Source organism: Hetaerina americana, unplaced genomic scaffold (genome assembly GCF_022747635.1).
Source record: "Hetaerina americana unplaced genomic scaffold, ioHetAmer1.1.p SCAF_1, whole genome shotgun sequence".
NCBI lineage: Eukaryota > Metazoa > Arthropoda > Insecta > Odonata > Calopterygidae > Hetaerina > Hetaerina americana.
Genome location: NW_027286069.1, coordinates 51,532,145 through 51,549,265, shown reverse-complemented (window position 1 = coordinate 51,549,265; position 17,121 = coordinate 51,532,145). Strand labels below are relative to the sequence as shown.

The 17,121-nt window shown below is 36.4% G+C and overlaps 1 protein-coding gene across 3 annotated transcripts in view; it reads right to left on the bottom strand.

The window, feature by feature from the left end:
• LOC139685728 (protein Loquacious-like) overlaps nucleotides 1–13,658 on the bottom strand; it is a 28,631-nt gene extending 14,973 nt beyond the window's left edge. The window contains exons 1-4 of one of the 3 annotated variants that reach the window (XM_071582794.1): nucleotides 13,494–13,658; nucleotides 13,200–13,375; nucleotides 12,944–13,070; nucleotides 4,306–4,517 (exon numbers count right to left, since the gene is read on the bottom strand). In XM_071582794.1, coding sequence (XP_071438895.1) covers nucleotides 4,306–4,517; nucleotides 12,944–13,070; nucleotides 13,200–13,356 — 496 coding nt within the window. In that variant the 5' untranslated portion in view covers nucleotides 13,357–13,375; nucleotides 13,494–13,658. The other 2 variants (XM_071582776.1, XM_071582785.1) reach the window with 2 other exon arrangements.
• Nucleotides 13,659–17,121: the final 3,463 nt, after the last annotated feature.

Genomic DNA, 17,121 nt, shown 5'->3' with positions numbered 1-17,121 from the left:
TCACAAAGTCTTCCGGCCAGATTCCTTCCTCATAAATACTACGGATCAGCCCATATAGCCTCTTCTTCCCACATTTTCCTAAGCCTTTTAAAAGTTCCACGGGAATGTTATCCACCCCCACGGCCTTATTTAGTTTCATCTCCCTTAATGCCCTTTCTATCTCATTGTCTAGTATGCCTGGACCTAAGCTATCATCGTCTACGTCATGTTCCTTTTCCATGTCTAACTTTGTTGGTCTAAGCTCTTTACTATACAGTTCTTCTATACATTCCTTCCATCTCTCTTGTATCTTCCCTGCGTCAACTATTACCTTACCCGCCTTATCTCTAACTGCTAGCGTTGATCTCCCTTTCTTACTTCCCGATAAAGATTTGCTGTACAGCGCACCGATTTCACCCTTCCTCTGCAGACTTTCCATATCCTCGCACTGCGTCTTCCGCCATGCTTCTTTTGCTTTATTAGTTGCCCGCCTCAATTTATTGTTTAATTCTTTGTACTTCATTTTGCCTAATTCTGTATTTACATTCTTCCATTTTCTCCTCTAATCCATCTTTGTAATCATCTCATTTGTGATCTATGGCTTCCTAGTCCTTTTCACGTTAACGGTTCCAATAGTGTCCTTTGCAGCTTTAGATAACCCTTTCTTAATACTTTCTCATTATTCTTCGATAGTACTTAGCTCTTTACCATCCTCCATGATTTCCTCTACCGCCTGTTTGTATTCCTTCCTTTTCAAACCATTTAATGCTTCTACATTCCATTTTCTAACTCGCCGCCCCTGCCTTATCTTTCTGAAACAGACTCTACATTTCATAACAACTAAATTGTGGTCAGAGTCCGCATCCGCTCCCGGGAAGCTGTGCGAATTTATCACACTGTTCCTAAAGTTGTGTCTAACCAGGATATAATCTAGCTGATACCTTTCTGAGTCACCTGGCATTTTCCATGTATACCTGGGTCTTTTGTGGTGTCTAAACCAAGTGTTGGTGATGACTAACCCCTGTCTCCTGCAGAACTCAACTGCTTTCTCCCCGCGGTCATTCCTCGTGCCTAAACCGTAGTCCCCTACCTCATTACCATCTCTTCCTTCGCCTACCGTCGCATTCCAATCCCCCATCACTATCAAATGTTTCCCTGCAGGAACACACGCGATTATGTCCACTAACTGATCGTATATCCTATCGACCTCTTCTTCATTATGGTTGCTCGTTGGCATGTATACCTGAATAAAAACCAAGTTCGTCGGTTCTGCTGTTATCTCTACTAGTAGTATTCTGTCCGTTACCTGCTCTATGTTGACTACGCTTCTTCCTACCTCTTCATTTAATACTATGGCAACCCCTCGTTGGCTCTCGTCCCCGCCGCTGTATATTATTCTATATTTATCACTCCAGTAATCCCTGCTATCTTTCCATCTCGCCTCGCATAGACCTCAAATAGCTATATTTCCCCTTTCCATCTCTCGCTTAACATTCTCCAATTTCCCTGTCCTCATCATTGTCCTAACATTCCATGTTCCTATTCTAACTAATTTGGTTTTCTTCTCCTGCGTCTTCTGTCCTGCTGCTGCTGGTTTTCCCTTGCAAGGGTTTCGTGGGATGACGACCGCGAAAGTCTTGCCTCCCCCGCTGCCGGGCACGACACACGGCCGATTGGGCCGAGCCCCGTAGTTGCCAGGACTCGAAATCTCTGTATTGTCCATCATTTAAATCTTGGGAATGATAATTGAGGTGGTTTCCCGTTGCCTTCCCCAATAGTGTTTTTAACGTGACACCATCACTTATTGGCCGCCCCACTGGGGTCAGACGCCATTGCAGCCGCCTCACTGAGGAACAGACGCTGCATGGACTACCTTTCGTCTGGCTCCTAACCTTCGACTTATCTGGCATGGGTGACCCTACCAGGAGCAATAATTATTACTCCCGCCAGCACAGCTCTAGGGGTCATCGGAACGCACAAGCCCTTCCACCACGTCAAGGTTGTAGTCCGAGGAGGGGGGTTTATGGTTATGACATGGAAACTAAAGCTCAATCATCCCAAAGGAAGCTGCAGCACGACCCAAGACCGACAAAAGCACGCCAAGTTCGGTCAAATGTGAAAGTTTTGCTCAGTTTTCTTCGATTGCAGGAGCATGGTGCATCATGAGTTCTTGCCACAGGGTAGAATGGTAATTAAGGAATATTACCTGTAAGTTATGTGCAATTTACATGAAGCAATCTGCCACAAATGCCCGGATTAGTGGAAGAACAAATATTGGCTTGATTAGCACCATGACAACGCCCCTGCTCACACACAGTTACTTGTGTGCGAATTTTTGGCCAAAAACCTCACACTAATGATGCCTCAGCCACCGTATTCCCCAGATCTGGCCCCCAGTGACTTTTTCTTGTTCCTGAAACTGAAGAGGCCCATGAAAGGACGACGCTACGCTACAATTGATGAGATTAAGACTGCATCGAAGGAGGAGCTGAACAAGACCACAAAAAATGATTTTTTGAAGTGCTTCAAAGATTGGAAAAAACATTGGCAGAAGTGTAAAATATCTAATGGGAATTACTTTGAAGGGGGAAAAATAGATATTCATGAATAAATAAATAATTTTTGAAAAAACACAAAAGTCGCAACACTTTTTTAACAGACCTCGTATGTCGATGACCTTAGTTTCATACAAAAATCGACAATTGGAAGAGTAAATGGTACTATCTAGCGAAGCCCATAGACAGGCTTAGGAATTGTTTGATAATAGTCATTTACATTTGATTGCTAAAAAAACCCATCATATTGTATGCAGTCTTAAAACAAAAATTATGAAAATAAAATTGTTAAAATACTACTTATTTATATTGATACAAAACGTAGCTTGGAGACCCATATCAATCAGATCTGTAATAAACTGAGTAAGGCTGTTTGTGTGCTAAGAAAGCTCAACTTTCTCATGTCAAATGTAAATTCTTTAACAGTTTACCATGCCTTCGTTCAATGTCATTTGCATTATGTTATTGAGTTATGGGGTCATTCACCACATGCTACTACAAAGGAAGCAATTTGTTCTCTTGCTAATTTACTAACACATGATAATAATAATATTTATTTATTCATTCCATGGAGATATCCATGTGGAAGTTGTTAAACAGTACAATTTTATTACAAGATGGCGAGCAGGTTAAGAATCGACAACTATACATCTAAAATGCAACAGTTTTGAAGTCCAGCTCAAATTACTCATTGATGGAGCACAGAGGGCTGATGCACTTGCTTCTCCACACCCACATTTCAAAAGCCTCCGATCTATTTCTATCCTCCTCCTTCAATGACCACGTTTCCGCACTGTATATACCTATGCTCCATATATAATTTTTTATGAGTTTTTTCTAAATATCCTTACTTAACTCCCTCCTCCTTGTGAAAGCCTCTTTGCCTAATGCAATTCTTCTCCTTACGTCCCTACTACTTTGACCGTGTTGGTCCAAAACACTACCGAGATACGTAAACTGTTCTACCTGCTATAGTTTTTGCCCTCCTATTTTAATGTTAAGCTTGGCCTTTTTCTTTCTAGAAAATCACATAACCTTTGTTTTATTAATATTGATTCTCATCCCATACCTGTCGCACTGAATTTCCAATTCACTCAGCAATGCTTGCAGCCCCTTGGCTGACTGACAAACTAAAGCTTGGTCATCAGCAAACCTAAATTATTTTACGAATTCCCCGCCTACTTTCATTCCTATCTCCAGTTCCTCCCATGCCTCTTTAATCATTTCTTCCACATAAATGTTAAACAGCAACAGTGATAATGGGCAACCCTGCCCATTCAGACCTCTTCCTAACACTGTCCATGCGAATTCTCCATTCTCCACTCGCACCTGAGTAGCTTGAGACATGTACAGATTGCAGATGAGCCTCCTGTCTCTCCAATCTATTCATATCTTCTGCAATATACTCATTAATTCTTCCCAATTCACTCTATTTAATGCTTTTTCGAAATCTACGAAACAGGCAAATACGTCCTGATTGTATTCTATATTCCTCTCGATTAGTGATCCTCTCATTACTGCAACGGCATCATATGTACTTGTCCCCATCCTAAACCCAACTGATCATCCCTTGAGTAATCATTTGCCCTACTTTCTATTATTTCGTTGATGATCCTGAGAACAACTTTAGCTGTGTGACAAGAGCATTCTATGTTCAATGTCATAGCTATTTTTAAAAAAATATTATCATGGGAAAAGCTTGTAAAGCAAAAATCTATTACATCACATGCAAGAAAAAATCAATATTAGAGCAAAGGAGGTGAAAACTCACCTTGCTCTTTCAGTGTCAGGACCTTACAACACATGGTGAATGTTTTTGAATGAGCAGGACCTTCTTCTCTACAAATTTCATAAACTGGCTCATCTAACTGGTTTTGAGCACAAAGCTCAGCCAGTGCACCCACTGAGTTTTCATTAACTTTCTCAGCATAAGGGGAAACAGCCACAGAGCCAGAAGCTTCACCATCCACAGCACTGGCTAGCCTGTAAATTAGTAATTTCAAAACATTACCATTTCTGCAGTAGAAATTTTCATTTAATAAAGCATACACAATGGATGAAATACAGTGGATGCTCATTCAAAAGGTTTGTGTCAGAAGGCACATGGAGTTTTGTGCAAGTAGGAGTTAAACATAAAATAAAATATCACTTACAATAGTAACCATGTGTAACAATCCTAAAGAACATTTAGATATGAAAACAACATTTCTATATAAAAATGTGTACTAAAATTATCGTTTCTTGATAGATAAAAATGCGAAGTGCAACGAATGGCTTCTTGTCCCATGGACTATAACCTTGTGATGGAAGAAGATATGCCTTCCAACAACTCAAACAACTACACAAGCAGGGTCAATAAAATTTGCTCCTGGTAGTGATCCATGTCAGGTAGGTTTAAGGATAGGAGTCGGACAAAGCAGTGTCCCACATATTTCTTGGTGATATGACGGCAATGGTATCTAATGCCAATGGAGATACCATTTCAGTGATTATGCCAGGTTAAAAACACTCAATACTGAGGCAGACATTGGGAAACCACCTCAATAATCTTTCCTAGGATAATATGGACTGTAGTAACAAAGAGATAGTGAATCCTGTAAACTAGGGAACCGGGCCAACTGGGATAAGTATGCCCGGGGCAGCAGAGGCAAGGCCTCCACGATCAGTATCATGTTGAAGTCCTGTACAACTGAGCTGGAGGTAATGCGAAAGATGACTCAGAAGAGAACTGCAATGGTTAAGATTGGTGCATTGATTGCTAGAACAATGATGAAGGCATGATTGCTAAATAAAATTAAGAGAGAAATGGAGAAATAAAGTATTTACATATTAGGGTGGTGTAAGAAGTGATAGGCAGTGGGAATTGATGAAGCGATACTTAAGAGGATAATTTATATTAGGGGGATGGGAGGAGAATCGATGTGGAGTGGTCAAAACACTGATTAAGAAATCGGAGTAACAGGATTGTGAATGTCAAACAGATAGGCAACAGAGTTCTAATGGTAGCAATAAAAACAGACCTGACAGACGAAGTGGCAATCCAGTAGTTCATACGAGTAAGTAGCCACAAGGGAGAAGTAGAGTTTGCATGAACAATGATTGAAGAATTAATTGGGAATGTCTTTGAGTGGTAGGGGATTGAAATGTAGAAATCTGTAACGGGAAGGATAAGAGAGAGGTGGGTGAGTATGTTAAGGAATAATCACAGAGAGAGCAATCGAGTCCTGCAAGCTGAAGGGTTTGCATCTCCAGAGAAAAGAAGCCTTATATAAGAATTTAGCAAGGAGAAAACTATGATAACAATAATAAATAGGGCATAAAAGTTATTAATAGAGTCAGAATAGAACCAGGGCAGGTGGAAAATATACATAGAAGAGTTTTATGGCAAAGATACGGCCAGCAAGTTAAGAAATAGAAAGGGGATGTGACATTGACAAGAAGAGCTTGGCTCTAGAAATGCTGGATAGCAAGGGAGAAAGAGGGGTATGAAATTGAACAAGGCAGGAGAAATAGATAGCCTCCCCATGAAATTATTAAATGGCTAAGGGAAAAATGGAAGGAAGGTGTTCTTTAAACTTGTAAACAGTGTTAATGAGGAAGGAATTTGGCCAGAAGATTTCTTTGGGTCAATTTTAGATTTCCTTGGGTCAATCCCAATAAGGTGTAAAGCAGCTATATGAGAGCACCTTGACCAAATCACCCCCTTTCAACTCAAGGAATTCTCATAAGACATAGTCCTGATAAACTCATTCATCTAGCATATTCAAGCAATTTGAGTAAGAGTAATGTTCATGAAATGACTCCATGATTAAAGCAAAACAAATGGGCTGAATTGAGAAGAGCTGAGTGAAAACATTGGAGAAAATTATCAAAATCATTTAAAAGGTACGTATAAACAGTGTCAGGAAAAGCTAGCGCTCAGCGATGTATAGTCATGTCAGGAAAATATTGCTCCTTATACTTTTCATCCAAATCATGTGCACCTGAATTTAATTTTGGCATTCAAATTCCCCATTATTTAGCAAAAATATCCAAAACATCATCCTCAAAACTAAGAGCAAGCCCTACAGGAATGAATTTTGAATATTCATTATCGCTAATGAATTAATCCCTTGATACTGTAAATATTTTCACATTCTCTAGACACAAGCGAATAAATTCTCTCTGAAAGAACCCGAGACAGAGATAGAAATAATTGAGCAAGTTTATGCTTTAGGGAAAATACCATATACTTTTCTGTGCCAGGGCCAGAGTTAGCGAGCTAAAATTCATTAGATAGGGCTGTATTCCAAAACATTCCTTAACAAAGAGGTTGAGATTCTCCTCACCTAGACATTACTCCCTAGAGATGTAAGAAGAAATAATTGGTATTATAAAATGCAACTCTTTCCAGCTCAATGAAGAACTGGATTAATGATGTGCCACTTGAGTAACAGCTATTTCAATTTAACACCATTTTTTCACGGTACCATGACAATTTTTTGAGCAAAAATAAGGAAAAATTAAAAACAATACATAAAATAATGAATTTTTAAAATATTAAACTCTCAAAGAAAGTTTTAGTTAAATAAATAAATAAATTGTAGAATGTCACTTTACCAGACTGAGCAGGGCAGCAAATGTAAGAAATAGATTGATAGAATGATTAAAAAATGATGTTTTTCCAACTTTTACGGCCATAATAATTTTTACGATAAAATTTTGTCTACAATACACAAAGTATAACTCCTGATTCATCATCAATTCTTGTTGATTCTCAATTTGTCTCATGCTATTAATATTGAATTCTGCCTCCTTTTCTGTTTATCAACCAACATGCTTCCTTTCTGGCCCATCATGTGTCACTAACTTGCAATCTTTCAACACTATGCTCTGAATTTAATTACTGACCTGACACAGCTTGATGCCATCTTATGCAATTTCACTATACAACATTCCCATTTCTTTCTCCCAAGTTCAGTCTACTTTATGCTGATGAATGCAGGATATTTAAACAAATACATAGTGCTGCAGAATGATTCGATCTTCAGGATACTCTAAATAGTATCTCAGAATGGTGTAATTTCTGGAAACCTAACCTCTACCCAACTTAGTTAAGGGCTACGTTTATCTCCCTTAAAAATATTGTTTTAACAACCACAACTCCATTAATTCCATGCCATTGAACCACAAGTTCTCAATAAAGGATCTTGGCATATTAACAGATATTAAATAAAATTTCCTTGACCATGTCCAGGCAGTAAAAAAAAACAATCTCTCTCTCTCTGACCCCCTATACTACTTCACATATATAAGATATCCTCATGCACTAAAATCCTACTTTTCAACCGATTTTATACCAATTATTTTCCTACTGCTCTCCCATTCAATGCCAGTGCCACCTATAATCAGAACTCATGAATGTGTAACTAATTTTTTGAGTGTGAGAATGGAACAAGAGTTCCCATTATTTACAATATATCCACCAGTGGCATTCTGTTTTCACTCACCATCAATTATCTTCCCAATCACAGGCTTAAAATTCATTTATATTATTATTAACGCCATCATTGATAGCCTTAAACTTTCCTGGATATACTTGAGAAAGTACCATCTGGACCTACCTATCACCACTCCTTACTCGTGTACGCATTCCTAGATTATCATTCAATAAGGCTCACTCTTTTTCCGCTTCTCTCCTCTCCTCCATTCAGTTCCCAACTTCATTGATGTTTTCTTTGTCCTTAAATACCTGACCACCCAAGCCCATTCCTCCAATAAGGAATTAGAACCTTCTATTTCAACATTTTTCTAATATTTTGTTACCATTGCTTTTGTTGAAGTTTGTATGCATATGTCTCTTATTCTGTGTTTTGTTAAATATACCAATTATAAATTGTAAGCATTTCTGTACATGAACAACTCTTTCAAATAAAAAATAAATTTAAAAAGGCTTTTCAACTAATTCTATCCATGGCACAGTCAAAAATGTGTTGTCACCATCGTAATGAAATAGGAATCCATCCCAATCATTCATTGCTTTAGGAATACACACTCATTTTCAACATGAGATTATACAGTTGCCACAAAAAACTTTAACCTTTCAAGGTCAGTTAAACGCTTGCGCAGATAAACCTCAAAAACAAGAGGGAGTAGAGTCAGTGATGATGTTTAGAGCATGAGGTGTGTTTCAGAACACCAGCCTGTCTGCTGAAGATATATCAGAGGTGGTGGTTAACCTAAATATTTTAGGAGAAACAACATTTTGGAATACTGCCCTTCAAACTTTTAATGACAAACAAGCTACTATGTTATAGCTTTTCCTCAAAAGAGATGTTTCAAAATGTTACAAATATTTGATACATGAGACTAAAACAATGTATTTTTTAATGTTGTGGTATCTTCCTCAAATATTTCTGATTTGTGGCACCCACTATTTCATTTATGGTTTTTGAAGGGAGATGGAAAGATAACCAACCCCAAATCAGGACTCAAACCAATGACCTTTAGATTAGTACACAAGCATGGCATCTACTTCACTAACCCAGGTGGCAATATGATGTTTCCCTAGGGCAATGCAATTTCATTTACCAACATGAAAATGTTTCTACCGAACATTTTTTAGCACAGTTATAGTCATTGTCTTTAACCATGTAACTGAAACAACCGGAAAAAGAACTGTGGAAATGCTATGCAATGAATGTGTGCATAAAACATTCTTGCAGGAATGCCATGGGGCAATCACAGTTATGGCATGATTCCCTCCTCTCAAGGAAAATCCCTTATCTAAACATTAATTTAAAATTAGGAGTTCCGAGCAAGCAGAAAAAAATCCTTGGTGCATGCAGTAGTGTACACAGGGTAGAGGTCATATTTATCAGATCTATTTCATATGTTTATCAGTAAATATATGACTTTAAGCCTTGAAAATGCATTTTCTAAGTACAGGAAGAACTACCGCTCGTATAAAAGGAAATAAATTACCAGCAGAGGAAACCCAAGTTTGCATCTAAAATCACAAGAACCAATTTCAACCTGGTCTTGCAATGCTGATGGTTGGAGAGCAATCATTAATAAGATTACTCTTCAACCATCAGAATTTGTATGGAGGCTTGGCCTTGAGTTAACTGCACCAGTTCATTGGTGCAAGCATAGGTAGCAATGAAATTTTTACCTACCTTACAATAATCTGCCAACGGGAAAACCAACTAATTTCCCTTTTTATTAAGTCTACTGTAATTATAATTCCTTAACCAGTAAAAGACAATAATCTTTGTTATAAATGCCTCATAGGAGGAATATTAGGAGTCTCATGAACAGAAGGGCATGTGTAGGTGAATCTGCATACCAACAAGAGTGACAGAGTTAAGTGCTCACTAGACCATGTTCCTTCTCAGCATCTTGGAGGGAGGCAGAAATGATATGCTAGACCTCAAAGAAATCATTGATTTTGTGACATGGTGACCACTGGAGGGTGGGGTATGTTCTCAATTAATTTGTAGTAAGGTAGAAGTTGAAGTGGCTTTCCTCCATTCCCATGGTCCAGCTGTACCATTCAAATACTCTGCAACACCTGATATTTTTTGTGTGCACCACAATGATATCCTCATGGGAGGAGGCCCATTCCAGAACCAGGAAGAGTTTAAACATTCACAAGAACAGAGAGATAATATGAACCGGAAAACTTTAGGCAGAGAGGTCTCGCACTTTATTTTGCAGGCTGTCACGTTAATTTTTAAATCAAGCTCCTACAGGGCATTTAAATTATGAAAATGCATTGTATTTCAAATATATTTTTTTTTAATTAGTTTTCATGTCATTTTTTAATGGCAAGGAATTGTTGAAGAAAGTAAAATAAAATGTATTTTCTCAGACTTAAAAACTTTTCATGCCATGTAAATTTCAAACACTGCACCAAATATTCCATAAATATCCAAAATATATACTAAATATTCAATCCATAAGTTTGTAGCTAATGTATATACAGGGTGTGGCAACATAACTTCCTATTTTATAAAGCAAAACTCCTTTAAAAATGTTGCTGCTACATACACATGTATTTCCATGGTTTGAGATCAATGGACATGTCGGTGGATATAGTGTTTATAAGGCATCCAGAGCTATATTATTGTTAAAATTTTATTAACAATAATTTCACTATAAAATTCAATACCATGGTATTCTCCAAAAACTGTTTGTCTTAATGAAATGAATACCGAACCTGGAGGATGTATTTGAAGCCATTCTGCCATATGTTTTATGGATATACATTGTACATACATGCTTGGATACCTAATGTACATAATCTGCATATTCAATAGACATAATGAATATCCATGGCAGATTTAATTTGGTTATAGATAAGATGAACTTTTGCTGTGAGGGTATAATCCTATAATTTTAAAACGCATTCCAAAGATGTTAATATGAGGCCTTGACCAGCTCTCTAACGTTGAGAATCTAAATTTAAAGCAATAAAAATTCCACTCATTTTTTTAAAAGATGTTAGATGCAGGAAAAAAATTACTTATCAATCTCTCACATATACCATCAGAGTTCGTAGTTTAACCCAGATAGATTTTTGAGAAGGTTTTTACGTGTTTATATTCATATATAATTTACCACGGACTTGTTTCTGTTTACAAAGACAATGGTGTATAAGGAAACTTTGAATGCTGTAAGGCTTCCAGTTAAATTATGTATCATTCTGAGGTATTTTTTACGATTATATTTACTTCTTTCAAACCTATTTTTTTTCTATATTCCCATGATTTTCAAAGGGTTATATACCAAGTAGAAAAGATTAAGGACTGTACTACAATATTCAATTTCCTGTTCAAGCATTACATCAAAATATACTCCATGTTAAGCCTACCGCATATTTTCAGGAAACTTTTAATAAGATCTAGCAATTATTTTACCATAGTTGATCTCAAAACTAAAAAAATCATAATTTATAGTTTTTAAGTGTTTACATGAAACATACATGCATACCAATTTTGAAAAGAAAAGGATATGGTAATTTTTATTTAACTGTTATTCTAACTTATTAATCTATAAAACAATCACTCAATACATTAAACCTTAACAATATAAGGTTTTTGATGGTCCCTAAAAACGATTTTTTCTAAAATAAATTATTTTAACAAAGATTTATTTTCTTATTGTAGGTGCATACAGACATTGATAACAATAATATAGAACAACATAACGTAATGAGCGACAATAATAGAACAACACACTAATGAATACACAACATTTTAACCACAAAGAATATCAGTCAATTTTTTTAAGTTTTTACTGATGTTGCAAACGGATTTTATTATTTAGAGGTATGAGTTTAGTTTCTTTTTGTAAGCGTCGCGATTGAAACTTGTCCAAAAGGAATTGGTAATTTTCTGGAGATCGCTGAAGCTACTGCATTAGGATTATTTCAGAATAGAAACAATTTACAATGGAATGGATGCTAATTTATTCCTACAAGCCTCATTCAGATGAAAAACTGAATCAGTTATTGCAACACACTGGGATGTCAACAGGTTCACAAGAAAGAAGTTATTACAGATGCAACAAGAAAAAGGAATATGGTGATTGTCCACGTGAAGGGAGGAACCGTACACTAGATTGCCTATACACAGCAGTTGATTAAAAGAAAAGCTCATTGAATTCATAAGTAATTTTAAAGTGAAATTATGTTAGTTAGATTAAAACAAGAAACTGAGGAAAGAGAATATGTGCGTTGTATTTTTATTGGGTAGCTACGTGCTACGCAGATATTCCAATAGACGTTACGTTTTCCTGACCATGATTAATGGATTTCTCTACGAATTTCATTTTTAACTTATTTACAAACTAATGGTACATGTAGCAAAGGTCAATGTAAATTAATTCGCTTTAGTATTGCTTCATACATACATATTGGCTATCGGCTACTAGTTTCTAGGGATAAATTTTCCTCAACAAAAACGAATTATGAATGATCAAAACAACACATTCATCTTTAGGTGTGAAAAGATCATCCCAGGTTTCACGATATGATACAGGAATATGAGTATTGCCTATATACTCCGATGTTCCTGTACTAATATATATATAAATAAATAAATATGACGAGTTGGTGGTATATTCACTTCGTTGTTTCGAATCTTGTGCAAGATGGGGGTAGCGATTGATTGCTCATTGCATTCAGTGTAAACTTATGGCCGGCACACAATTACAAAGAGCGCTCAAAATAAATATGTCACATAAATAAAGCAAAGTAACGAATAATAGATATTATTTGTTGATATATTTTTCTTCGCCATAGGTCAAATGATCTGAATAGGATGATGAAATATACCATTTACTATTACATTTGATTAAAGTATATCACAAAAAAATAATTGATTGATATTTATTAAAAAATTCGGCAGTTGTTACAATGCACCCACCTTTCAGATGTAACACCACTCGTAAGCAAAAGTTGTGCACGGACAAGACTGTCAGAATTTGCGAGCGTGTCCAAGGCCTTTTGTGCTGCATTGTGTTTTGCTTCTTTCTTGGAGCGTCCACAACCGACTGCTAGAATATCAAACTTATCTTTAGAATAGTCTCTCAATTTATGGCAGTACTATCAGAACATAACTATAGCACACCCAAGGGATCTATTCAAAATCGCTGGAATGTTTCGTCCAAGATTAATTATACCTTTAACATCTCCCGCGGTGACAACAAATTTAAAAATCGTATCATGCCCAGAAGAGCTTTGTACAATCTGATAATGTGGTGTTTGCCCATATCTGAACATATACTCGTTTAAGGTTGATATCGGCGTTTTAGTTGTGGCCATCTTAGCACTCTCCATGTTACGGAGAAAGCTATTCCTTTTGTAATACAACGAATCCAAAGAGAACAAATTAAGATCTTCTTACAATTTATCGGCTCCTATTGTGCATATCCTCTTATGCACAAACCAAATGCCTAAAAGAACGTTTGTCCTACCTTCCTGCCTCTTTAAAAATAGTTGTCGAGTTACCACCATGCAGAATCGGGAGTGTTGGGTACAACGTGACGGATTCGGTTCAGAGAGCGACTCAGTAGATTGAACTGTAAGTCATGAAATTCTCTCGATGAGTACACACCTCGCCTGATTCCTGTCTAACGCCGGTGTTAAGGCCGCGAAGTTTTTTTCATCAACTGTTGTTTTACTAACACGATGATAGGGCGCGTTAATAAGCCAAGTAGTTGTTTAATAATTGTTGAAATAATGCTAGTGCGAAGTGCTATATTTCGGGTGCCAATCTTCGAAGTTATAAAAATTCGAATCAATTCATTGTGCAAAACTTTTTTTATTAAATTTTTCTTGATTCCTTCCTACGTTTAAATCCTTTTGACAGCTTTAAATTTTTATGTTATGTACTTCATCAGTAATAGAAATGGTCAAACGGTTAATCCAAATAACAATTCAGAATCTCTTGGCAACATTGGCGTGGTAAACAAAATCAACATGTTTTGATGACTTGCAGGGAATAGAAACTCTCTCGTTTAAATATTACGTGATTCTAAAATGACTTGAAATGTGTAATGAGATTCTCTCTAATATGGTTAGATAAGGTGCCGGAGGAGGAACCAGCTAGATTAGCATAGTAACTCTTCCAGCTAAGTTTTTTCACTGGTTATTTTTTCGTTCTAAATGTCATACGTACCTATTCATTTCCAACTCGTGGCTTCAAACCCTGAGACAAGTACTGTCGATACCGTGGATTATAACAACTTAAATGTTATCATGTTCCCATAATTTCTGCCTTCATGCGGCGGATTTAAATTCATGTTACACCGTAAATCAAATTTTCTTGGCTGCCGTATTTGTAAACAAAACATTTTCCTTTTACTCAACAATTTGTGGCTCTTTTGAAGAATATTAATGGGTGTCACACGTGCAACAAAATCATGATAGCCTTTGTACATTCGTGAGGGCACTCAAAAACCCTTCCCTCCTGAAAATCATAGATATGGTTTTATAGGAAGCGTAGCCTCTCATTTTCAAACAATGGAAAACAACTTGACCAATTCATCGGGAACAGAGAAAGGTCAATATGATTAGCACTGTCTTCAATAATTATAAGGCATGCACAAGATTTTTTTGGCTAGAAGGTAAACAAATATGCTAGATTATTATGGACATGGCAAAAGATAGAGAAAAAATTACTAATTCATGAAATGATAGATCAACAAAAGAAAAGTTTAAATAATTCCTTAGAAATGCTCCAATGACCTTTAAAGTCAAAAATTAGATCATATGGATATTTAATTATTTTGTAAAGATCCATAAATTCACATAATAATAAAAGTTTTAAAACAGCACACTTGTTTTTAAGTTTTTCATATAATTTTCTTGGATGCTACTGTAAGAATTTGGCGTGCCTTCGTGACAATAATCATATGTAGAACATAGACTGCACTTTGTCTGCAAATCACAATTTGTCCACGGGATCCTGAAATTATAGCTTGTTTCAATTGGGAGTGCTGGCTACTAACCCTTTCAAAACTAGTTGAACAGGTATTACAAATTATTGACATGAAATGTATATCATTCCATATTTTTGTATGGTTTCAATCAATTGGTTAGTAATATCACACTGGAGAAGGAATAGGATAGGCATGCAGGATGGAATTTAGGGAGGAAAGAAGTGTGTGGAATTGAAGAGTGACTTACTGTAGTGTTGGATGTCAGGTTAGGTTTTGGTGGGAGAGACAAGTTAATGTATTGTTGAGCAATGGTGTAGTCTTTGTCCACCTGAAATCAAGGTACTTTAATCAGTAGAATACCAATTATAATAATGTCTTACTGGTTCCTGGGGCCATGAACAGGACCAAGAAACATTTTTGTTTCCCTCTTCATCTTGGGTTAAGTATTTCTATATTCAGCAACTTTTGAAAGAAAAGGTTATTTTAGAGAAGCAGCTCTTGGGCTAAAATGTCTTTAGGGTCATCACTATGTAAATTAGCCTATTGAACAAATGTAAAGGATTTCCATCTAAGAAGATTAAATAAAGCATATGCCAAAGACTGGAATAATTTGCAAAATTTCAGAGCTCCAATGGGTTGCCACTCAAAACAGCTGTTCCAGGATATTAATATTTTCTAAAATCTAAAAAAGATTCTACATTTTCCAAAGAAACTGCGGGAGATGCCGCAACAGTAACTTTTAACGGAGTCATCTGCTAATGTGCATTTCAATGGATCAATTTCAGAGTGTAAAAATCATTCGCCTTGACTAAGGCGAATGATTTTTACACTCTGAAATTGTTGCATTGAAGATTCTACATTTATATTGAGAAAAATTCTACATAAGTGACAACAAACATATTACAATTTTTAACATTGAATTATATTTTAAATGAGGGAGGGCACCAACAAGGCAGTACAGATTGAATAATGTCATACCCATAGCATATTGTATGCGACTTAGTACAGATATGAGAATACACTATTTCAGATACATATATGTGTATGGTCTTCCCTAGCATTTAATTCTTAGTATACACTGCCATTTTAATAACTTTTCGAAATACACAACATCAATTATTCTTTGCATGTTTCATGCATTGAAGTAGATGAAAAAGATTGTCCGCCTTTGGATTAAGATATCATCTTCTTCTTGAATGCTCATGATGCTTCCACTGGGGATTATCAGTGTAAAACTTCCTTATATGATAATACTGTTTTTAACATTTACTGATTGATGACATGCTACATTGCTGCATGTATTATAGCCATTTGACAGTAAAGCTCAGATCAGTGATTCATCATTTGCTAAAACTCTCAGATTCTTGAAATGAGTCCCATCAGTGTCTCAAATTTCATTAACACTCACATCCAACCATGACTTGTATGTGAACTTGTACACAAATTGCAAGACTTAAGGGTAGAGACTATTTTTATGAAAAGTTTGAAGTAACTAACAAATGAAAGTGAGCATGGCTTAAAGGCATGATTGGTGATAATGAAAGAGTACCCCAGCGTAAATTCTGTAGGCAACAAATGTGCACAAATATAAAATGAAGGAGTAAGGATTCCTAGGAAATTTTTATCTCCAAGGAGTCAGAATATCCATGTCTGATCAACAGAAGGAAAGGTAAGTATTGCAAAAAGGCCTTCTAAGCTGCCTGAAGAGATTATTTTCACAGAGTTGTATTGTGCGAAAGGACATCAACGTCCTACACGAGGTCTGTTCATAAAGTATCATGACTTGTTTTTTTTTTCAAAAATTATTTTTTTATTCATGAATATCCATTTTGTATCCATCCTTCAAAGTAATCCCCATTAGATATTATACATTTGTGCCAACGTTTTTTCCACTCCTCGAAGCACTTCAAAAAATAATTTTTTGTGATCTTTTCCAGCTCCTCCTTTGATGCAGTTTTTATTTTGCCTATCTTAGTGTAGCTTCGACCTTTCATGGGCCTCTTCAGTTTTGGGAACAAGAAAAAGTCACTGGGGGCCAGATCTGGGGAATACGGTGGCTGCAGCATCATTGGCGTGTTGTTCTTGGCCAAAAATTTGCACACAAGCAATGATGTGTGAGCACGGGCGTTGTTATGGTGCAAAAGCCAATATTTGTTCTTCC